The following is an 18,830-nucleotide window of genomic DNA, read 5'->3' on the forward strand; positions in this document are numbered from 1 at the left end:
CAGGCTAGTCAAGCTTGAATGAGTGATATTATAAAATATTTCCTTGTGAAACTAATGTGAGAAAGTTAATTGAAGAATTAGTTCATGTTTGAATGTGTTATCTCAGAATGTATATGTAAATTCAAGACTGAGCCTTTTAAGAACTATTTTAATCCTCTGATAGATATTAACAATGCCAGCTTTTGATACTGAACGAACGAGGATGGGCTGGCAATTTGGGATTTAGCCGACCAAATTGTATTCTTATTGGTTAAACCAAAATAAAAAATGATAGTACAACATGACAAAATTTCAGGCCGGCTGGGCGTCGCCCGGTTAAACAAGGCCCCCGCTGTTTTCGCCAGGGAACCAGGGCGAACAGCGAAAAGTCAGCTACAGGAACAAATCTGAAAACAAACCCCAACTCAACATCACCAGAGTTAAAGATCGGTACTATCAACGTAAGAAGCCTGAATGGCAAAGAAATGGAGCTAGCTGAGGAATTAGATAAGTACCAGATCGACATAATAGGGGTGACTGAAACAAAAAAGACCAAAACTGGTGAGATCTTTCTGAGCAATAAATACAAAATGTTATATTCAGGCAATGACAATCAAGGAAAAGAAGGAGTAGCCATAGTATTCAACACAAAATACGAGGCTAATCTTCTTGAATGGCAGTCAGTCTCAAGTAGAGTAATGTGGGCAAATATGAGAATGGGGAACTGGACAATGAGACTTATTTGTGCCTATGGTCCCACAGAAGGTTCTACTAAGGTAGAAGTGGAGGAATTTTTTGAGGCTTTAGAAAAAGCAACTGACACAATGAAAAAGGAAAAGTTGGTCCTTGTTGGGGATCTAAATAGTAGAGTAGGAAATGATTGTGAGACATACAAAAATATTTTGGGAAAATTTGGAGAAAAGAGCAAAGCTAATAATAATGGCAAATATCTGTTGGATTTCTGTTCAGGACATGGACTGGTTATTACTAACACCATGTTCCAACATAAAAATGTGCACAAATTTACATGGAGAGAAGAGGCTAGGAATAAGAAAAGTCTCATTGACTATGTTATTGTTGATAGTGATGTTTTCTCCCTGGTGCAGGACACCAGAGTGTACAGAGGATTTGAAATTGGAAGTGATCACTATTTAGTCTTGAGCAGGATAAAATTGAATTTCATATTGAAAAGAATAACATGTAAGAAAGTTTTAAAGCGAATAAAAGTTGAGCAGCTCTCAGATGTGAACTGTAGACTAAAATACAGAAATATTATTGAAAAGAAAATGAAAGAGTTTGAGAACAGGAATCAAACCTTGGAGATTCAGTGGCAAACTCTGAAGGAAACATTGATTGATTCTGCCAGAGAGGCATGTGGTGAGGTTGTGTGCAAGGATAAAAAAATCAGAACTCCCTGGTGGACACAGGAAGTTAAAGAGGCAGTGAAGGAAAAGAAGAAAGCATATCAAAAGTTCCTGGCAAATAAGTCAGCTTTTACTCTTACAGAATACAGAGACAAATGTAAGAAAGCTAAACGGTGTGTAAAACTAGCTAAACAAAAGTCATGGGAGGACTTTGGCAAGAATATAGAAAATAAATATCAAGAAGGTGGCAAAATATTCGGGAGGTTGTTGAAGAAGCTTAGGAATGGAGGAAAGAGTGCTGTAAAAGGAATTAGAGATGATAAAGGTGAAATGAAAACAGGAGAAAAAGATATCCTTGAAGTATGGAGTAATTACTTTGAAAAACTGCTAAATGAAACAAGCAGTGATGACAGCACAGTGATAAAAAACACTGACAAGGCATGCAGTCAGGAATACATATCCATACTTGAAGTAGAAAAAGCCATCAAAGGCTTGAAATGTGGAAAGGCAGCAGGAGTAGATGATATTCGACCAGAAATGCTGAAGTATGGTGGTATAAGAGTCTTACAGTGGCTGCACTGCATAGTTCAGAAAGCCTGGACAGAGGGACGAATTCCTGATGATTGGAGTAGAGCTCTCATAGTACACATATATAAAAAGGGAAATAAAACTGAATGTGAGAATTACAGAGGTATTTCCCTACTGAGTGTTCCTGGCAAGATCTATGCAAGTATACTTGAGAAACGGTTGAGAAGAATTGTGGAAGAAAAGCTTGGTGAAGAATAAGCCGGATTCAGGCCAAATAGAGGCTGTCAGGATCAGATCTTCACTTTACGACAAATAGTCGAGAAAGCATGGGAATATAACAAAGATCTGTATTTAAGTTTTGTCGATTTGGAAAAGGCATATGACAAGGTGCCAAGAGAGAAGTTATTCAATACGCTGCAGTTATATGGTGTCAATGGGGCATTATATCAAGCAATACTTAGTCTTTATTTGAGAATTGAAGGAAGTACAGGAAGATGGTTTAATGTTAAATCTGGTGTGAGACAAGGATGTACATTATCCCCTCTGTTATTCATTACCTATATGGATCACATTATGAAGGAATGTGGTATTAAACCTGATATCAAAATTGGAGATGTTAATGTCAGCTCTTTGCTTTATGCGGATGATGTTATACTTCTAAATAAATCCGCAACAAGTCTGCAAGATTCTCTGACTAAATTGAATAGCTGTTGTAATAGATATGGTATGAAGGTCAGCAATAAAAAGACAAAGGCAATGAAAATAGGCAGAATCATTGAAAATGTCAACTGTGTTGTGAATGGAGAACCTGTGGAACAAGCAAAACATTTCAGCTGCTTAGGCACTATTTTTAGTGAAGATGGTAAATTAAATATGGAAATAGACAACAGAATCAGCAAAGCCGGTATGATAGGAAGTCAACTGAATAAATTCATATGGAATAAGAGAGAAATTAGTTGAAACACTAAATTAGCTGTATAGAAGACTGTGTTCAAACCAGTTTTAACTTATGGATCTGAGAGCTGGGTCAGAAGTAAAACACTTGACCAAAGACTAGAGACCGCAGATATGAGAGTTCTGAGAAAGATTAGAGGCGTGAACAGATGGCATCAATGGCAATATCATATTAAAAATGAGGATATTAGGAAAGAACTTGACATTGTCAGCATCCAGAAATGCGTTAGCAGAGCTAATCTCAGATGGGATGGTCACTTAAATAGAATGGGAGAGGAAAGATTAGCAAAACAAGTGTTCTCTGCCAGGTTGGCAGGAAAATGACCCAGAGGAAGACCAAGATATAGGTGGATTGATACGGTACAAAGTGCCTTAGACGATAGAAATATAAGATCTGATAATGTTGGAGTCTTGACAAGTAACAGACTGATTTGGAGGAAAATTGTAGATAGGAAGTTAGTAATGATGTAATTTTTTCATGTAGTACTGTCATATCCTGTACACCCCTTGAGGGTACATGGCAGGAATTTGATGATGATGATGATGAGCTAAGTGTTTGATAAAATTGACATTTGTGATTATTCTATTAGACTAAAAATAATTAACTTTTAAGTGTTTTGCTGAATATTATTGTTGTTAAAGGTGAAACTAAGTTGAAATCCTAATGGATGAGAATTGTGAAAGCCTTATATATATGTTCTAGCAGTAAATGATGCACTCAGCTGAGCAGAATCAAAATACTTTATAGAATGCATAAATTATTTTCTAATTGCATTCATCTTAATACAGTTCTTGTTCCTTATGTAAGAATAATTTTGTGAGAGAATTAAATATCTTGTTTAACTCGATTCTTATGCTTGCCTAATTTCAGTTTCATTGCACCGCTCATTAAAATGCAAATCTTGTGAGAAACCCTATGTATAAGTATGAAAATTTCGGCCTATAGAAAGTTCACATTGCTGTTGTGCTATTTGATGATTGATTCCTTCACAATAACTGTGGGATTTCAAACAGAGTGGCACAGTATAATAAAAATTTTCTTTATGTTTGTAAGTGTGGTCAACCAACGGCTAGCAAATATAAGGTTGGATGAAAAACAAAACCAACATTTAGTTTTATTTCTTTTTATATGGGTACTATGAGAGCTTTGCTCGAATCATCCGGAGTTCATCCCTCTGTCCAGGTTTTCTCAACTATGCAGTACAGTCACTATAAGGCTTTTATACCTCTATACGCATTTCTGGTCGAATGTCATATATTCTGCTGCCACTCCACATTTCAGGCTTTTGAGAGCTTTTTTCCTACTTCAAGTGTATATTCATTTTTCCTACTTCATTTATTCCATGATTGCATGGCTATTGAGTTTTTTTTATTATTATTATCACTGTGCTGTAACTGCGTGTTTCATTTAGCAATTTTCTGAAGTAATTACTCCACACATCAAGGATATCTTTTTCTCCAGTTTTCATGTCACCTTTATCTCTAATTCATTTTACAGCACTCTTTCCTCCATTTGAGCTTTTTCAACAGCCTTCAGTATATTTTGCCACCTTCCTGATATTTATTTTCTATGTTCTTGCCAAAATTCATTTAGTTAGTTTTAGTGTTTAGCTTTCTTACATTTGTCTCTGTATTCTTTGAGTACAAGCTGACTTATTTCTCAGGAACTTTGGACATGCTTTCTTTTTTTCTCCACTGCCTCTTTAACTTCCAGTATGCCTCTCTGGTTGAATCAATCAATGTTTTCTTCAGTGCTTGCCACTGTTGATCTTTAAGCTCTGAAATATATATCTTAATTTAGTAAGATCATAATAAGGCTAACATCAAACCTTTAGAGCAGTTGAATGTTTTATGAGTTGTTACCCCTTAACTTCACCTGCCCACCGATGTTCACAGAAGTTTTTGTAATTATTGCAGACATGATGTTCTGACAATAATTTATCTGTTTTGGAAGTTTCTTTCTGGTATTCCTTCTGGTACAATGATAACATGAGCATAGATGTTTGATTCTCTTTAGATGATGGATTAGAAGAATTGTCACCCAGAATAAGACCTCTGACTCACCTAATTTGGAAGCCTGAAGTGGCTTGAAAAAAAAAAATCCACATTTCTTATTTAGAGCAGGGTTTCTAGACTATGTAAACAAAATAAAAAACAGAATAGTCCTCAGACCATACATAAGATTAGAAATTATCTGGATAATGTAAATTTGCAGCTTTTCATGAGTTACAAAAAACATACATTTGGATCCTTATCTCATGTTGGAAAGGTAAAGTTTTTCCACAACACCAATGATCAGATTGAAATCAAACCTGACAAATTTTAATTTAGATCTCACCTACATAACTTCATTAAATTTCATCCAGCCAGAGCAGAATTACTAAACTCATTTCTAAACTTCTTTACCAAAATATACTGAACCACACAGACCTCTTGTGTCTTTTACAAATTCCGTTTGCATGTGATTCACTAATTCAGAATTAATGCAATATAAAATAGACACGTTGTCCCATTGTAGTCCCGAACATATCTGAACTGAATAGGAATGGATTGAATGCTCCAAGACCAAATCAAAGTAAAATGTATCACATATAACAAGCCATCACACATGCCGAAGGGTGGTTGATTGGTAGAGTCTCTGCTACTAATGGCTCGCAAAAAGTTAAGCATGTTTGAGCGCGGTTAGTAGTTAGAAGGGGTCCAATCATTTGATGGTGTTGCCACATTCTCCCTACAGTGAGTCTTTGGACTCCCTGGAGGTGTCACATAATAATAATAACAAGCAGGTGCAGATGTCATATACTAATACTAATAATAAAGTCTCAGTAGTTCAGTCAGTATAAATGAATAATCCCTTTGCTTAGAAAGATCGTAGTTCAAATCCCATGCATCATGTGAATTGTTATTGGTCCTTTTCAACTGAAGGTGAATTTATCTAGTCTCATATGGAGATGGCAGGGTTTAATTTCCAGAAACTCAGGCATCTCATCCCAAAAAGGTTCCCGGTAATAACACAGAATTACTAAACTTCTTTACCAAAATATACTGAACCACACAGACCTCGTGTCTTTCACAAATTCCGTTTGCACCAGTTCTGCTTCCATGTATAAGGAAGACTAAGGGAAACCATCTTGTTCTTTAATTATCCCCTAGTAACATTACTAATAATAAAGCCTCAGTAGTTCGGTCAGTATAAATGAATACCTTTGCTTAGAAAGATCTTAGTTCAAATCCCATGCATCATGTGAAGAATTTTTATTGGTCCTTTTCAACTGAAGGCGAATTTATCCAGTCTCATATAGAGATGGTAGGGTTTAACTCCCAGAAACTCTGGCATCTCATCCCACAAACTGGTTCTAACTGGATTTTAAGGAATATCCCTTAAAAAATTACCACGTCTACATAACACACAAAGGGAATGTCATGCCAAACTTCAGTTACATCAAAAGTTAATCAAATAAAAACTGCAGTTCTTTTTGATAAATACACTTCATGTCTTATAATTCATTTTTCAACATCTGTTCATTCAATAACTTGTAGTTTTGACGAATTGCATTTCTGTAAATTGTGTTTTTGATTAATTTTTTTCCGAGGAACTACCTTCTAACTAATTGCTTTTTCAATTAACTGGTGTGATATGATGAGCAGGCTTTTTATGAATGTCTCTGCTAGAAAAGGTATTCAATAAAGAGTGGTAAACAAAGTACAAGAAGCTGCGCGAGCAAGAAGGAGGTCCAAGAATGGTAAATTACCAGCATTTACTTCACATGGTGAATTGAATGGGTGGATGAAAGTTACTGATCCATTTTAACAATTTGTTAAGTTCATTTTCAGAATAAGGCCAAATAGTAAAAACATCAAAGTAATAAAACCAAAGACAATATTGGAGATGAATGGATGAGAACAAGGTATCTTCCAGATGATTCCAAAAATAGACTGCCAAAGGGCTACCAATGGCACACTGATTTCTCCATTTAAATGCATATAATAATGGACAAATTTATAATGAAATTTTTTATAACTGTGCATGCATAACTATATAAAATCAGTTCATTTCGAGTAACTTTACCTTGGTGGTGGCAAAGGTACAGATGGAGTAGAGACAGGTGTTTGAGATATTAAAGGATGTTCCATATCTGGAGAAGTTACAGCCAGCATATCAAGAGCTATAAAAAATAGGGATAAATTAACAAAGAACATTGTGTGTGTGTGTGTGTGTGTGTGTGTGTGTGTGTGTGTGTGTGTGTGTGTGTGTGTGTGTGTGTGTGTGTGTGTGTGTAAGGAAAATGAAATGTGGTATAGTCTTTAATAAATAAAAATTTGAAATGTGTATACTAAATTTCATTAGCATATAAAAAGTGATATGCTCTTTTATAGAAAAAACATAACTTTTTATAATGCCCAACAGAATGTTGAGATTATCATCTAATAATGTTATCATATGGCACTAATGTCATATATCAGGTCATCCCAAAAGTAATGGGATGACATGTCCTTGTTCATATGTATCTCAGCATGTCTAAACATGAATTTTTGAAGCTTTATAAGTACTGCTAAGCTGAGATTGCCTCTTTCTCAGGAATTACACCTTGCAAGAACATCATTAGTTTTTGTTTAAATAACCCTTTATTACTAAACTGAGGTCACTGAAGAGCACATTAGGCACATCATGATTTATGAGTTCAAAAAAGACAATGCTGCTAACACTGTAAAATGTGTAACAAGTGCATAGTGATAATGGTATGAATATGCGAAAGGAACAGCAATTGTTCCAAAAATTTCGACAAGGAGACTTTCTTGAAAGATGCCACTTGCTCTGGGCAACCTCTCTCTTGATAATGACATGCTGGAAGCCACTATTGCAAGAAATGCCAATGCAACTGTTGATGATTTAGCAAAAGATCTTAATTCATCATCCATCCACAGCCATTTGCAAGACCTTGGAAAAGTGTCATCAAGTGGGTTCCCCATGAACTGATGAACAACAATTGAAGAGAACGTGTCAACATCTGCACTGCTCTTCGTTCTCGAGAGGTTCAATCTCCGTTTTTGAGTCGCGTAGTCACTGATGATGAAAACTGGATACTTTACAAGAATGTTAAGTGCTGAAGGCAGTGGGTTCATTCAGGGGAACAGGCTAAACCTCAGCCAAAACAAGACCGTAACCCTCAGAAGGTGGGACATGGCTGGTATTATACACTTTGAACTCTTGCACCAAAACCAAACAATCACAGCTGAAGTATACTGTGAACAACTTGCTTGACTATAATAATGTTGAAAGTTTATTTTTCACTTGGTTAAACTATAATAAATTTAGTTTAATCCTTTATCCAAGTGTGAGCAAACAAAATTTGCACCTGAAAATATCTGCAGGACTGGGGTAAGGTAGTACAACACTGGTTAATTCATTGCAAAGGTGGAGCAAGCTAACATCATTCCTATCTCAGTATCTTCCATAATGCAAAACACAGCTGATATGTATAATGTTATGCATTAAGGGAAGGGCCACAAACTAAATTTATTATAGTCTAACCAAGTGAAAAATAAACTTTCAACATCAATAAATACAGATAATCAGTGGCTTTCACTTCTTATTCATGTTATTTCTATTTTGTTGATTGTGAAAACAAGTCGTGGAATAAAATGCTGATGTTACAATCACTTGTGAAATTTCTTTGTATATATCTACTTTTCATCTGCAAAAACCAGAAAACCAATACTTCAACAATATCCTAAACAAGTTAAGATTTTAGATTAAAAAAAAAAAAAAAAAAGACTAGACCAACTGTAGAGTGCTCTTTCAAGATTTTTCATCTTTAAATAAGCAGGATAATAGTTTTAACTTGAACGATTATATTATCTTCAACCTATAGTCAATCACAAACATCCTTGATGGGATTCAAACTCAAATCCCTGTTGATGGACAGCATTCACTTGGCTAACTAGCTGTCACTAATGGCACTCTCAGGTCATTCCAGATGCAATGTCATTTTTAGCATTAAGTTTTGAAAGGGTATAAAAGATAAATCACTTGTTAATTTAATCAATTATGTAATTCTCCATTTGAATCAACAATGCTCTTCAAATGTTGTGAAAGCTTCATAATGCCATGTCTATGGAATTCAGGAGATTTGAAGACAAAGAAGTTGCATAAGCTGAATTTCAGTGTATTAATATATTGTACTAGTTTAAATCAATGAAATTGTGCAAACTTTGAAATAAGTGGTAATCCAAAGCTACAAAATCAGCAGAATACGGAGAATGTGGAAGCTTTTTCCCAACTGAGTTCCTGAATCTTGGTAGAAGTGATTCCTGCACTATGAGGGTATGCATTATCATGGTACAAAACAACTCCCTTTCGATTGACCGGAGAACACCTCTTTTCTTTCAGACTACCTTACCCCAGTCCTGAAGATATTTTCAGGTGCAAATTTGTTTGCTCACACTTGAATAAAGGATTAAACTAAATTTATTATAGTCTAACCAAGTGAAAAATAAACTTTCAGCATCTTTCTCTAAATCTAGAGTAATTTAATAAAAAGGTGGTACACCTTTTCGCAACTCCTATAGGTAAAGATGACCTCGCCATTGCTTCTGCCTGGTATCTCCACTTCTGGGCCTGGCTCCCACTGAAGAGACCTCAATAAAGGTCGAAACTAATCTGGATAGTGGCCAGAGATATTTCACCAATAAGTATAAGTTTAAAATGGCACCAAAAATGTACAAGTAATGCTAAACAGAGCACACTGCAGTAAGAACAAGAAGGCTAGCCCCACTAAAGAGGTTATTGGAGATGTGGAAGAGGTTAATGAAAATGAATTAATCTCCAGAATAGAAAAATTAACACAGATCATCAGAGAAACAATGCAGGAATTACAAAAAGTCAAGAGGTTAAATGAGCATAGGGAGAAAATAAAAATTTAGCAGCAAAATAAAAAAAGAGCAAAGTATGGAAACAGATAAATCAGGAAGTAATGGAAATCAGGTAAGTGACGTTGTCAGTAAAAAGAAAGAATTTATTCAGCATAGTCACTCTATAATAAAACATGATATTGATGAGCAAGTTATAAGTTTTCCTGGAGCAAAAATTAAGAATATAAAGGAATATCAAGAAAAAATTAATATAAAGGAAACAATTTAATGTATTTAAGTTTTGTAGATCTGGAGAAGGCATATGACAAGGTGCCAAGAGAGAAGCTATTCGAAACACTACAGTTATATGGTGCTTATGGGGCATTATATCAAGCAATACTAATTCTTTATTTGAGTTGTAAGTAAGCGGTTAGAAATGAAGGAAGTACAGGATAATGGGTTAATGTTAAATCTGGTGTCAGACAAGGATGTACATTATCTCCTCTCATATTCATTATCTATATGGATCACATTATGAAGGAAAGTGGTATTAAATGTGATATCAAAATCGGCTCTTTGCTTTATGCGGATGATGTAATACTTCTAAATAAATCCACTACAAGTCTGTAAGATTCTCTGACTAAATTGAATAGCTGTTGTAATAGATATGATATGAAGGTCAGCATTAAAAAGACAAAGACAATGAAAATGGGAAGAAACATTGAAAAATAACAACTGCATTGTGAAGGGAGAACTTATAGAACAAGTAAAATATTTCAGCTACTTAGGCACGATTTTTAGTGAAGATGGCAAATTAAATATGGAAATAGATAACAGAATCAACAAAGCTGATATGGTAGGAAGTCAACTGAATAAATTTATATGGAATAAGAGAGAAATTAGCCAAAACACTAAATTAGCTGTATACAAGACAGTGTTTAAACCGATTTTAACCTTATGGATCTGAGAGCTGGGTCAGAAGTAAAACACTTGACCAAAGACTAGAGACCACAGATATGAGAGTTCTGAGAAAGATTATAGGTCTGAGCAGATGGCATCAATGGCAATATCATATTAAAAACGAGGATATTAGGAAAGAACTTGACATTGTCAGCATCCAGGAATGTGTTAGCAGAGCTAATCTTAGGTGGTATGGTCACTTAAGCAGAATGGGAGAGGAAAGATTAACAAAACAAGTGTTCTCTGCCAGGATGGCAGGAAAAAGACCTAGAGGAAGACCAAGATATAGGTGGATTGATACAGTAAAAAGTGCCTTAGAAGACAGAAATATTAAGACCTGCTAATTATGGAGTCTTGACATTTAACAGACTGATTTGGAGGAAAATTGTAGATAGGAAGTAGCAATGATGTGAATTTTTCATGTAGTATTATCATATCCTGTATACTGCTTGAAGGTACATATCAGAAATTTGACGACGAGGAAGCAATTCAAAAACAGAAAAGTGAATGAAATCGTGATTGTAGTAGGCACTAATGACTTAACTAGCGATAAGTTCAGAGAACACATGAAAGGGTTGTTGGAAGAGGAGAGAGTGAAAATCATCTGTATTTTACTGAATATGATAAAAATGAATTAAGAAAAAGGGTTATGATGGGAAACAATTTGATGCAAAGGCTGCGTAGAAGGAATGGCTGCAAGTTTTTGGATGTTTGGAATGAGTCTGAGGGAAGAATGGATTTGTATAAGAAGGACAGCCTACACCTGAATGCATTTGGTATCAGGAGTCTAAAAAAACTTTGTGGTATGAGACATAACATAGAACCATGGCAACTAAATTATAAAGAGAAAAACAGAGAGAATGTGAGGGTATGAGTGACAATGTTATATAACTGTGTTAATGACAGGAATGGGTTTTGTAATGGAAATGTTGACAAGGAGAATGATTTCAACTTTGTGTTCATCTGGTTCAGATCATCAAATATGTGCAAAGATGTCTACATGGATAAGGCACTAGAGAAGAACAGATATCTGCAAGTTGTCCAACTGCGTCAGGCAGACTGCAGACAAGAATATACAAAAGAACATGCAGGGTAGATTATTATGTCTGTACACAAATGCTAGGAATATCAGAAACAAAGGGGCAGAGTTTGTTGCCTTAGTCAATATGTTGGGACCACAGCTTGTAGGCATTAGTGAGACATGGCTATCAGAATCAGATATACTAACTGGTATTAAGTGTAAAGGATACACTATTTTTAGGAAGGATAGAGAGGATACAAGAGGAGAGGGAGGGGGCATGCTGTAAATATTATCAGATGACTTTAATTCATTTAGAGTTGAAACCAATAGTTTTAGTACTACTAACAGTATTTCATGTTGCAGTGAGTTTGAAGCCATCTGGTGTGAGGTGGAATCTAACAAGATCAATTACATAGTGGGAGGTGTTCTTAGAGACCAGGTGGATCAGTTACTAGTGATGAAGAAATGCATCAAATAGAAAAGATGAGCACAATAAGAGTAATCATAATAGGAAACTTTAGTTATTCAAATATTTTGGACAGCAGTAGAATCAAATGAGAAGAATGAAAATGCATTTACTGATCTGTTGCAGGACAACTTTCTGAAGCATAATGTGATAGAAGGAACTTGAGGTCAAAGCATGTTAGATTTGATTATAGTGTCAGAGGACAGACTTAACTATTCTGCCTCAGGTTGGTGACAGTGATCTTGGAGTACTCACTTGGGACGTGACTAAGTTTATGAATGTTCCATTCAAAAAAAAAAAGGTTACATGCTGAATTACAAAGCAGGAAATTATGACCAACCAAGGAGTATATTAAGTTCAGTGGAATAGGATCAGTTGGTGGATGGGAAGAATATCGACAGTGCATTTAAACAATACTTAAAAGATGCGATATCAGAGTGTCCTGAGAGTTCTGAGAATAAATAAGGTAGGAGTCAAATGGATGTGTAATCTTATTAAGCAAGAGATCTGTAAGAAAAGGATGATGTGAAAGGAATACCATGTGCATTATGAAAATTATAAGAAGCAAGCTAGAATAGTCAACTGCTGTACGGATAACAAAGTGAGTACGAAAAGAAACTAGCTCTGCATGCTAAAGACAACTCACAAGAATTCTATCGATATGTTGCAAGAAAAAGAAAGAAAGAATGAATATGAAAGAATAAATGCAAATGGAGTGAGGGTTTCAGATGCAGAAGATGATCAACTAAATAGTGCCTGTTTTGTTCAAGCTATCAACCTGGTGTATGCTACATTGAGCTCAATGCTATCTGTTCACCAGATGAAGAAACTCAGGTGCATGAGGATGAGTTATTAGAGCTGTTGCACAAACTGAAGAATTCAGCAAGAGGAACTGATGGGATAACAGCACATTTGCTAAAAGAGGTTCAGCTGAACTGGCTATTCCTTTGACCAGGCTGTTTAATATGAGCTCAGAACATGGAAGATTCTGCAAGAATGGAAAGAACATATGGTAATTCCATTGCACAATGGTAGTGAAAAAAACGGATGTATCCAACTATCAACCAAAATAGTATCTCAGGATTGGTGGTAGTGAAAATTTTGGAAAAATTGGTTAGGGCTCGCATTCAGAATGGGTTGACAATGAATCTAATTTGCAATGAGCAACATGGGTTTACTAAAGGAAGGTCAAGTATTAGCAACTTGCTCACATTCTATAACAATGTTACCACTGAACTAGACAAGGGGAATGGATACACCATTATACTTTTGGAACTTGCTAAGGTTTTTGACAGAATACAGCATGTTAGACTGTTACAAAAATTGGAGAATATGGGTTTGGATTATAGAATATTAGCATAGATATGATGGATGCGAGTCTGCAAGATTTAGGAATCCAAAGCATTGTTGTCTTGGCTTCCACATCCCCTGAGACACTTTGCAAGTGTGGCAGTAGGTGGCCTCCTAGTGGTGATTCCTGGACACCTTTGGGTGACTGACTGGCCTGCTACTCTATTGCTCCCTTTCAGGGTTAGCAGCCCTAGTAGGCCTAAGTTTTCTCGCTTGCAATAACCTCATTAGATGAAGGCTCCAACTCTTATAGGCCAGAGCCAGGAAACTCGTCGAGTATGAATTGGTGGAGGTGATCCTGTCACATGTCCCAGCGGCATTCTAAGGAATAAAGTGAAAAGAAAGATCTGCAAGAACTGTCATCAACCCATTTCTTCAAGTTCTCATCATGCTTGTTCCGGCAGTCAAGGAGTTCCCAATCTCAGACACTTCGTATGTCAGGTCTGTGATCGTGCATTCTCCACTGCAGTCGGCCTTGGCGCGCATCGCACCTTGAAACATCCAGCCAAAGCCAACGCTGCAATAAGAACGGAGCACGTCAAATCACGTTGAACTGCCGAAGAAGAAAAGATCCTCGCCGCTCATGAGATCGAGTTGATGGCTCAAGGGATAAAGAAAATCAATGAGGCTTTATTTAAGGTGTTCCCATTAAGATCCTTGGATGCCATCAAGTGTCATAGATGGAAAGCCAGTTACAAAGCCTTAGTTCAAGAATTGGCAGCCCATCCGCCACAGGTAGGGACAGTTAATATCTCCGTATCTCCTGTCCCAGTATCTCCATGTTCAAGAAGAGGCTTTGATTCTCAAGACACATCATCTCTCGATGATCCTACTCTTCTGGAATATAGCCATCAAATTCTTAAATCTCTCATCCAGACTCACCTTCTGGGAATGGATATCACAGATCAGTTGAATGACTACCTCCATGCTGAATTCTCCGAACACTTCATGCCACGTCAACATCAGCCTACATCTTATTCTACAATGACTTTGTCAAATAGGAAGCAGAGGAAGAGCACCTATGCAGGCCCTCTATACAAAGAATAGAGGGCAATGTACCAAAACCATCCTTGATGGTGCTTCCCCTCCACCTCTAGCAGACTTACATGATGATTTTGTTAAATTCTGGAGTACAGTCTTTTCTGCTCCACACTTCCCCGATTATGATGACCAACCTACAATATTGAGGTGCATTCCTGCCTTTCAAATATACCAGCCTGTCTCCATCCAGGAGATTAAAGCAGCTCTTCCATCCAATTTCTCGGACTCCAGACCTGATGGCTTTCCTGCGTCTAGGTTTCAGAACGTGTCGTTGAAGATTCTTCAAGACAATGTCCACCTTTCCAGAAAAGGTGGACACTCTCTTTTCCAGTAAAGCAATACCACCATACCTACATGCTTCACGAACTATCTTCATTCTGAAGAAAAACTTCAAACTGTGCATCAGACTTTAGACCTATTACCATCTCCCCTGTGATATTTAGACTATCATAAAATCTTAGTTAAATGACTTCAGCAACATATGCAGCATGATTATAGACAGAGAGCTTTTGTCCCTTCGGATGGTTGTGCCAAGAATATATATCTTCTTTCTTCTTTTCTCTGATTCCCAACGCCACCTCAAGCCTCTATATAAGGCATTGCTGGACCTCCAAAAGGCCTTTGATAGCGTCTCCTTTCCTGCTCTCCTTCGAGCACTGTCTATTGCTGGATGTCCAGAACCATTTTTTTCCTATGTTATGGAGCTATACTTGGGTAGCTCCATCACTATTACTACAGGGTCCCATGCAACTTCTATCCCCACAGTGCAGGGTGTTTGCCATGGTTATACGCTATCTCCCCGTTTCTTTAACTGCATCATAGATGAGTTTCTTCCTCTCTTCCTAGCCATATAGGCTACTCTCTAGGGCTTCTTCTTCTAATGCTATCGCCTTTGCAGACGATTCTAGTAGCCACTACTAAGATTGCTGGAACTCCTTGACCAGGCAGCTGACTTCTCTTTTTGAGGCCTTTCTATTAATGTAGAGAAGCCCTGCTCTTTAGCTCTTTTCCCCTCTGGTCATGACAAGAAGCTTAAGGTCAAGACTATAACTGCAAAGGAGGCTGTTTCACGCTTTGACCAACCTGGAAGAGTGGTCAAAGCATGCAACATAGATGAGTTGCATGCTTTGGGGTGAACATGATACCAAGGTATCATGTTCACCCCAAATGGAAGGTCTTCTGTCCCTTCTATCCTAGAAGCTGGAATTGCTTCTTTGAGGAAAGCTCCTCTTAAGCCCCAGCAAAGACTGTTTCTCCTTTCCAACCATCTCTTACCTCGCTTTTACCACAAGTTTGTGCTTGGTAGGACATATATCTCAGTACTCTCCCGAATGGACAGAGCTATCGGTTCAGCTGTGAGATCATGGCTCCGACTGCCGCCTGACACTGATACTGGATATTTCCATGCAAGGGTGAAGGATGGTGGGCTCGGGATTCCATCACTTAGATGGCTGATCCCATGCCTGCAGCTGTCAAGCATTGCGAAGTTAGAACAATCTTCTTCCCCTATCTGAAGAGAGGTTTTCTATAGCCCATTAATACAAGAAGAGTTTAGGCCAGCTACAGGCTGGTCCCATTATCAGGGTATCTTAATTGAGTCAGCACCTGCAGAACAGAAGAGTTGGGCATCTCTGTTGCATTGTTCTATAGATGGTGCTCCTTTAAGAGAGTCATATTTGGTACCTCCCCAGCATGACTGGGTAAGGGATGGCACCAGATTCCTCCCTGGGTTCGAGTATATTGACCTTATCAATGCCCTGCCTACTCAAGCCTGCACAGCTCGATGAGGGTAGTGACGACTCAAACTGTAGGGCTAGCTGCCACTACAGTGAGACATTTCTCATATAGCCCAGTGTTGCTTCCGCACCGATGGGATACGCATGCAGAGGCATGCCACCGTGATCTCCATTCTGAACAACTACACTAAGAACAAAGATTGGGAGACTGTGGTGGAACCATATTATAGGACCTCTGCAGTTTTGCATAAGCCAGACTTAGTGATTAAAAGAGATGGTGACGTTTGGGTAGTGGTGATGGGAACAGGACGCCCACTAGCCTATAGCCATAATAATAAAGTAAACTAGTATAAAAGTAACCAAGATCTGGTTAGTAAGATATGGGAGGAGCATGGGGCAACTCCGAGGTTTACCAGTGCCACCATCTCTTTACATAGTGTATGGAGCGCAGATAGTTATAAGGACTTAAAACAGCTTGGGCTTACACAGAAGGATATAAAAGTTCTTTTCTTGAGGGTCCCACAGGGCACACTGGTGGCATGGTGTTGCCACCAGAGAATGACTGCAATGATAACTAGAACAGGCATAGGGTGAAACAGTTGTAAAGGCTTAGGCCTATATCAAGTCAAGACGAGATGTCTGAACGTGACATAAGGGTAGTACTGCCAACAACCAGTACAAAGATTAATAAGAAAAAATAAAATAAAATAAAAATAACCAGTGGTGTACCACAAGGATTAGTGCTTGGTCCATTGTTATTCAAGTACATTAATGGCATCAGAAAGGATTTGACAAGCAACATACGGCTATTTGCTGATGATGCAAAGAGAGATAAGGTTATCAGAATGCTACTGATATGCAGTACTTGCAGAATGATTTCGATAGGATGGAATTGTGGGCATGGGAAAATTGATGTCAGTGAATGTAAAGTCATTCACTTCGGTGTGAATATATATTCAATGCCATATTATATTGGTGGGATTATGCTTGAAGAAACTGATGAGGCTTGGGATCTTGGAGTGTTAATAGATAGGAAGGTGAATTTCAGGTGCCACGTAGCAAAGATTGCAAATACAACTGAAAAAGTACTTGCAATGCTGAAATGAACTTACACATGTAAAGATAAGGATGCTATTTTGTCTCTTTACAAAGCCTTGATAACACCCTACTTGGAGGATGCCAACGATTAGCAACTTGCTTACATTCTATAACAATGTTACCATCGAACTAGACAAGGGGAATGGATACACGATTGTACTTTTAGAATTTGCTAACGTTTTTTGACAGAATGCAGCATGGTAGAATGTTGCATAAATTGGAGAATATTGGTTTGGATTATAGAATATTAGCGTCGATAAGAGGATGGATTTCTATTGTGGCAGGTCTTGCCCCCTAGTTTTCATTGTTATTCTGATATATTGGAGAGACTGTTAAAAGAGTGTGTTAAAAATGATATGAGGATTGTGGCATACTAATTATGAAGACAGACTGAGAATTTGTTGACAAGGGAAAGAGGAGTGATATGATTGAGACTTACAAACTTGTAAAAGGGTCAGAGGATTTCAGTTGGTGGGATTTTTCAATTTATGGAGGGTGGGAAAAAGGACAAGAGAGCATCCCTGAAAGTTGAGAATGAAAGCTGCTAAGAAGGGGTGAGGGATGATTGGAATGGATTGCCATTGGATGTTGTGAATGCAAGCAGTGTGAATGAATTCAAGATTAAGTATGTTAGCTGGTGCATATAGTATATGGCCTTCCTTGATGACTCCCTGGAGAGCTCGTAATAGAACATTTTCCAATGATTGAGAAAATAAAACACTGCATAATTGAAAAGAAATGTATCTATTGCTATTTTTGATATGATGTAGCATTTTTGAAGTAGCTCTAGTTTTACTATTTCTTTTCAGACTAAAAATATAGTTAGATGTTCCAAGTAATATACATTTTTACATCTCTTATGAACAATTCTGATATGAATGCTGCCCACCACCTGATTGTGCACCTTATAGTCCAGTTACAATTGACCTCCTTCAATTGTAACTGAACTATAAGTTTCCACTTCTACCAAATTCCTTAGCCTCTTCGTAAGTATGCTTGCATAATTCTTGTCTGAAACACTCAGTAGGGAAATACTTCTGCAATTCTCAGATTGTTTATAAATAAAATGGGGAGAAATAAAACAGACAGAGCTCTATTCCAGGCATCCAAAATCTGACCTGCTGACCAAGTGATTTGAATTACATAATGTAGATGGTACAGATTTCTGATGTCTTTTCCTTACATCAAGTACTGATGTACACCATTCAATGCATTCTTGAATATTTTCTATTAATGTTCTATTAATAAACAAATGAGACATTAATGTCTCATTTATTTATTAAAAGCAGCAATGACTCAGGATATCCAATATCCACCTCCCCCTTCCCCCCCAAAAAAATTGTTTTAAGTTTCCATAGTAATATTTTGCATATTTCTGAATTTTCACTCTGAAAAGTTGTTAAAGATTTCCTTATTAGTTGAAATCTAATTGAAATAAATAAGACTACTCTGAAAATTTTAGTATCTATAATCGTATAATT

General features: G+C 37.1%; 1 protein-coding gene across 1 annotated transcript in view; it reads right to left on the reverse strand.

Annotated features, from left to right (window-relative positions):
* Positions 1 to 18,830, reverse strand: part of HUWE1 (HECT, UBA and WWE domain containing E3 ubiquitin protein ligase 1) — a 1,068,888-nt gene that overhangs the window by 437,602 nt on the left and 612,456 nt on the right. Inside the window, exon 63 of the mRNA XM_090396304.1 lies at positions 6,895 to 6,991. Within this exon, the coding sequence (XP_090252430.1) occupies positions 6,895 to 6,991 (97 nt within the window). The remainder of the gene's footprint in view (positions 1 to 6,894; positions 6,992 to 18,830) is intronic.

The sequence above is a fragment of the Typopeltis vanoorti genome, chromosome 1, assembly GCF_054136105.1.
Source record: "Typopeltis vanoorti isolate ZY-2024b chromosome 1, IOZ_Tvanoo_1.0, whole genome shotgun sequence".
In the NCBI taxonomy this organism is placed as follows: Eukaryota; Metazoa; Arthropoda; class Arachnida; order Uropygi; family Thelyphonidae; genus Typopeltis; species Typopeltis vanoorti.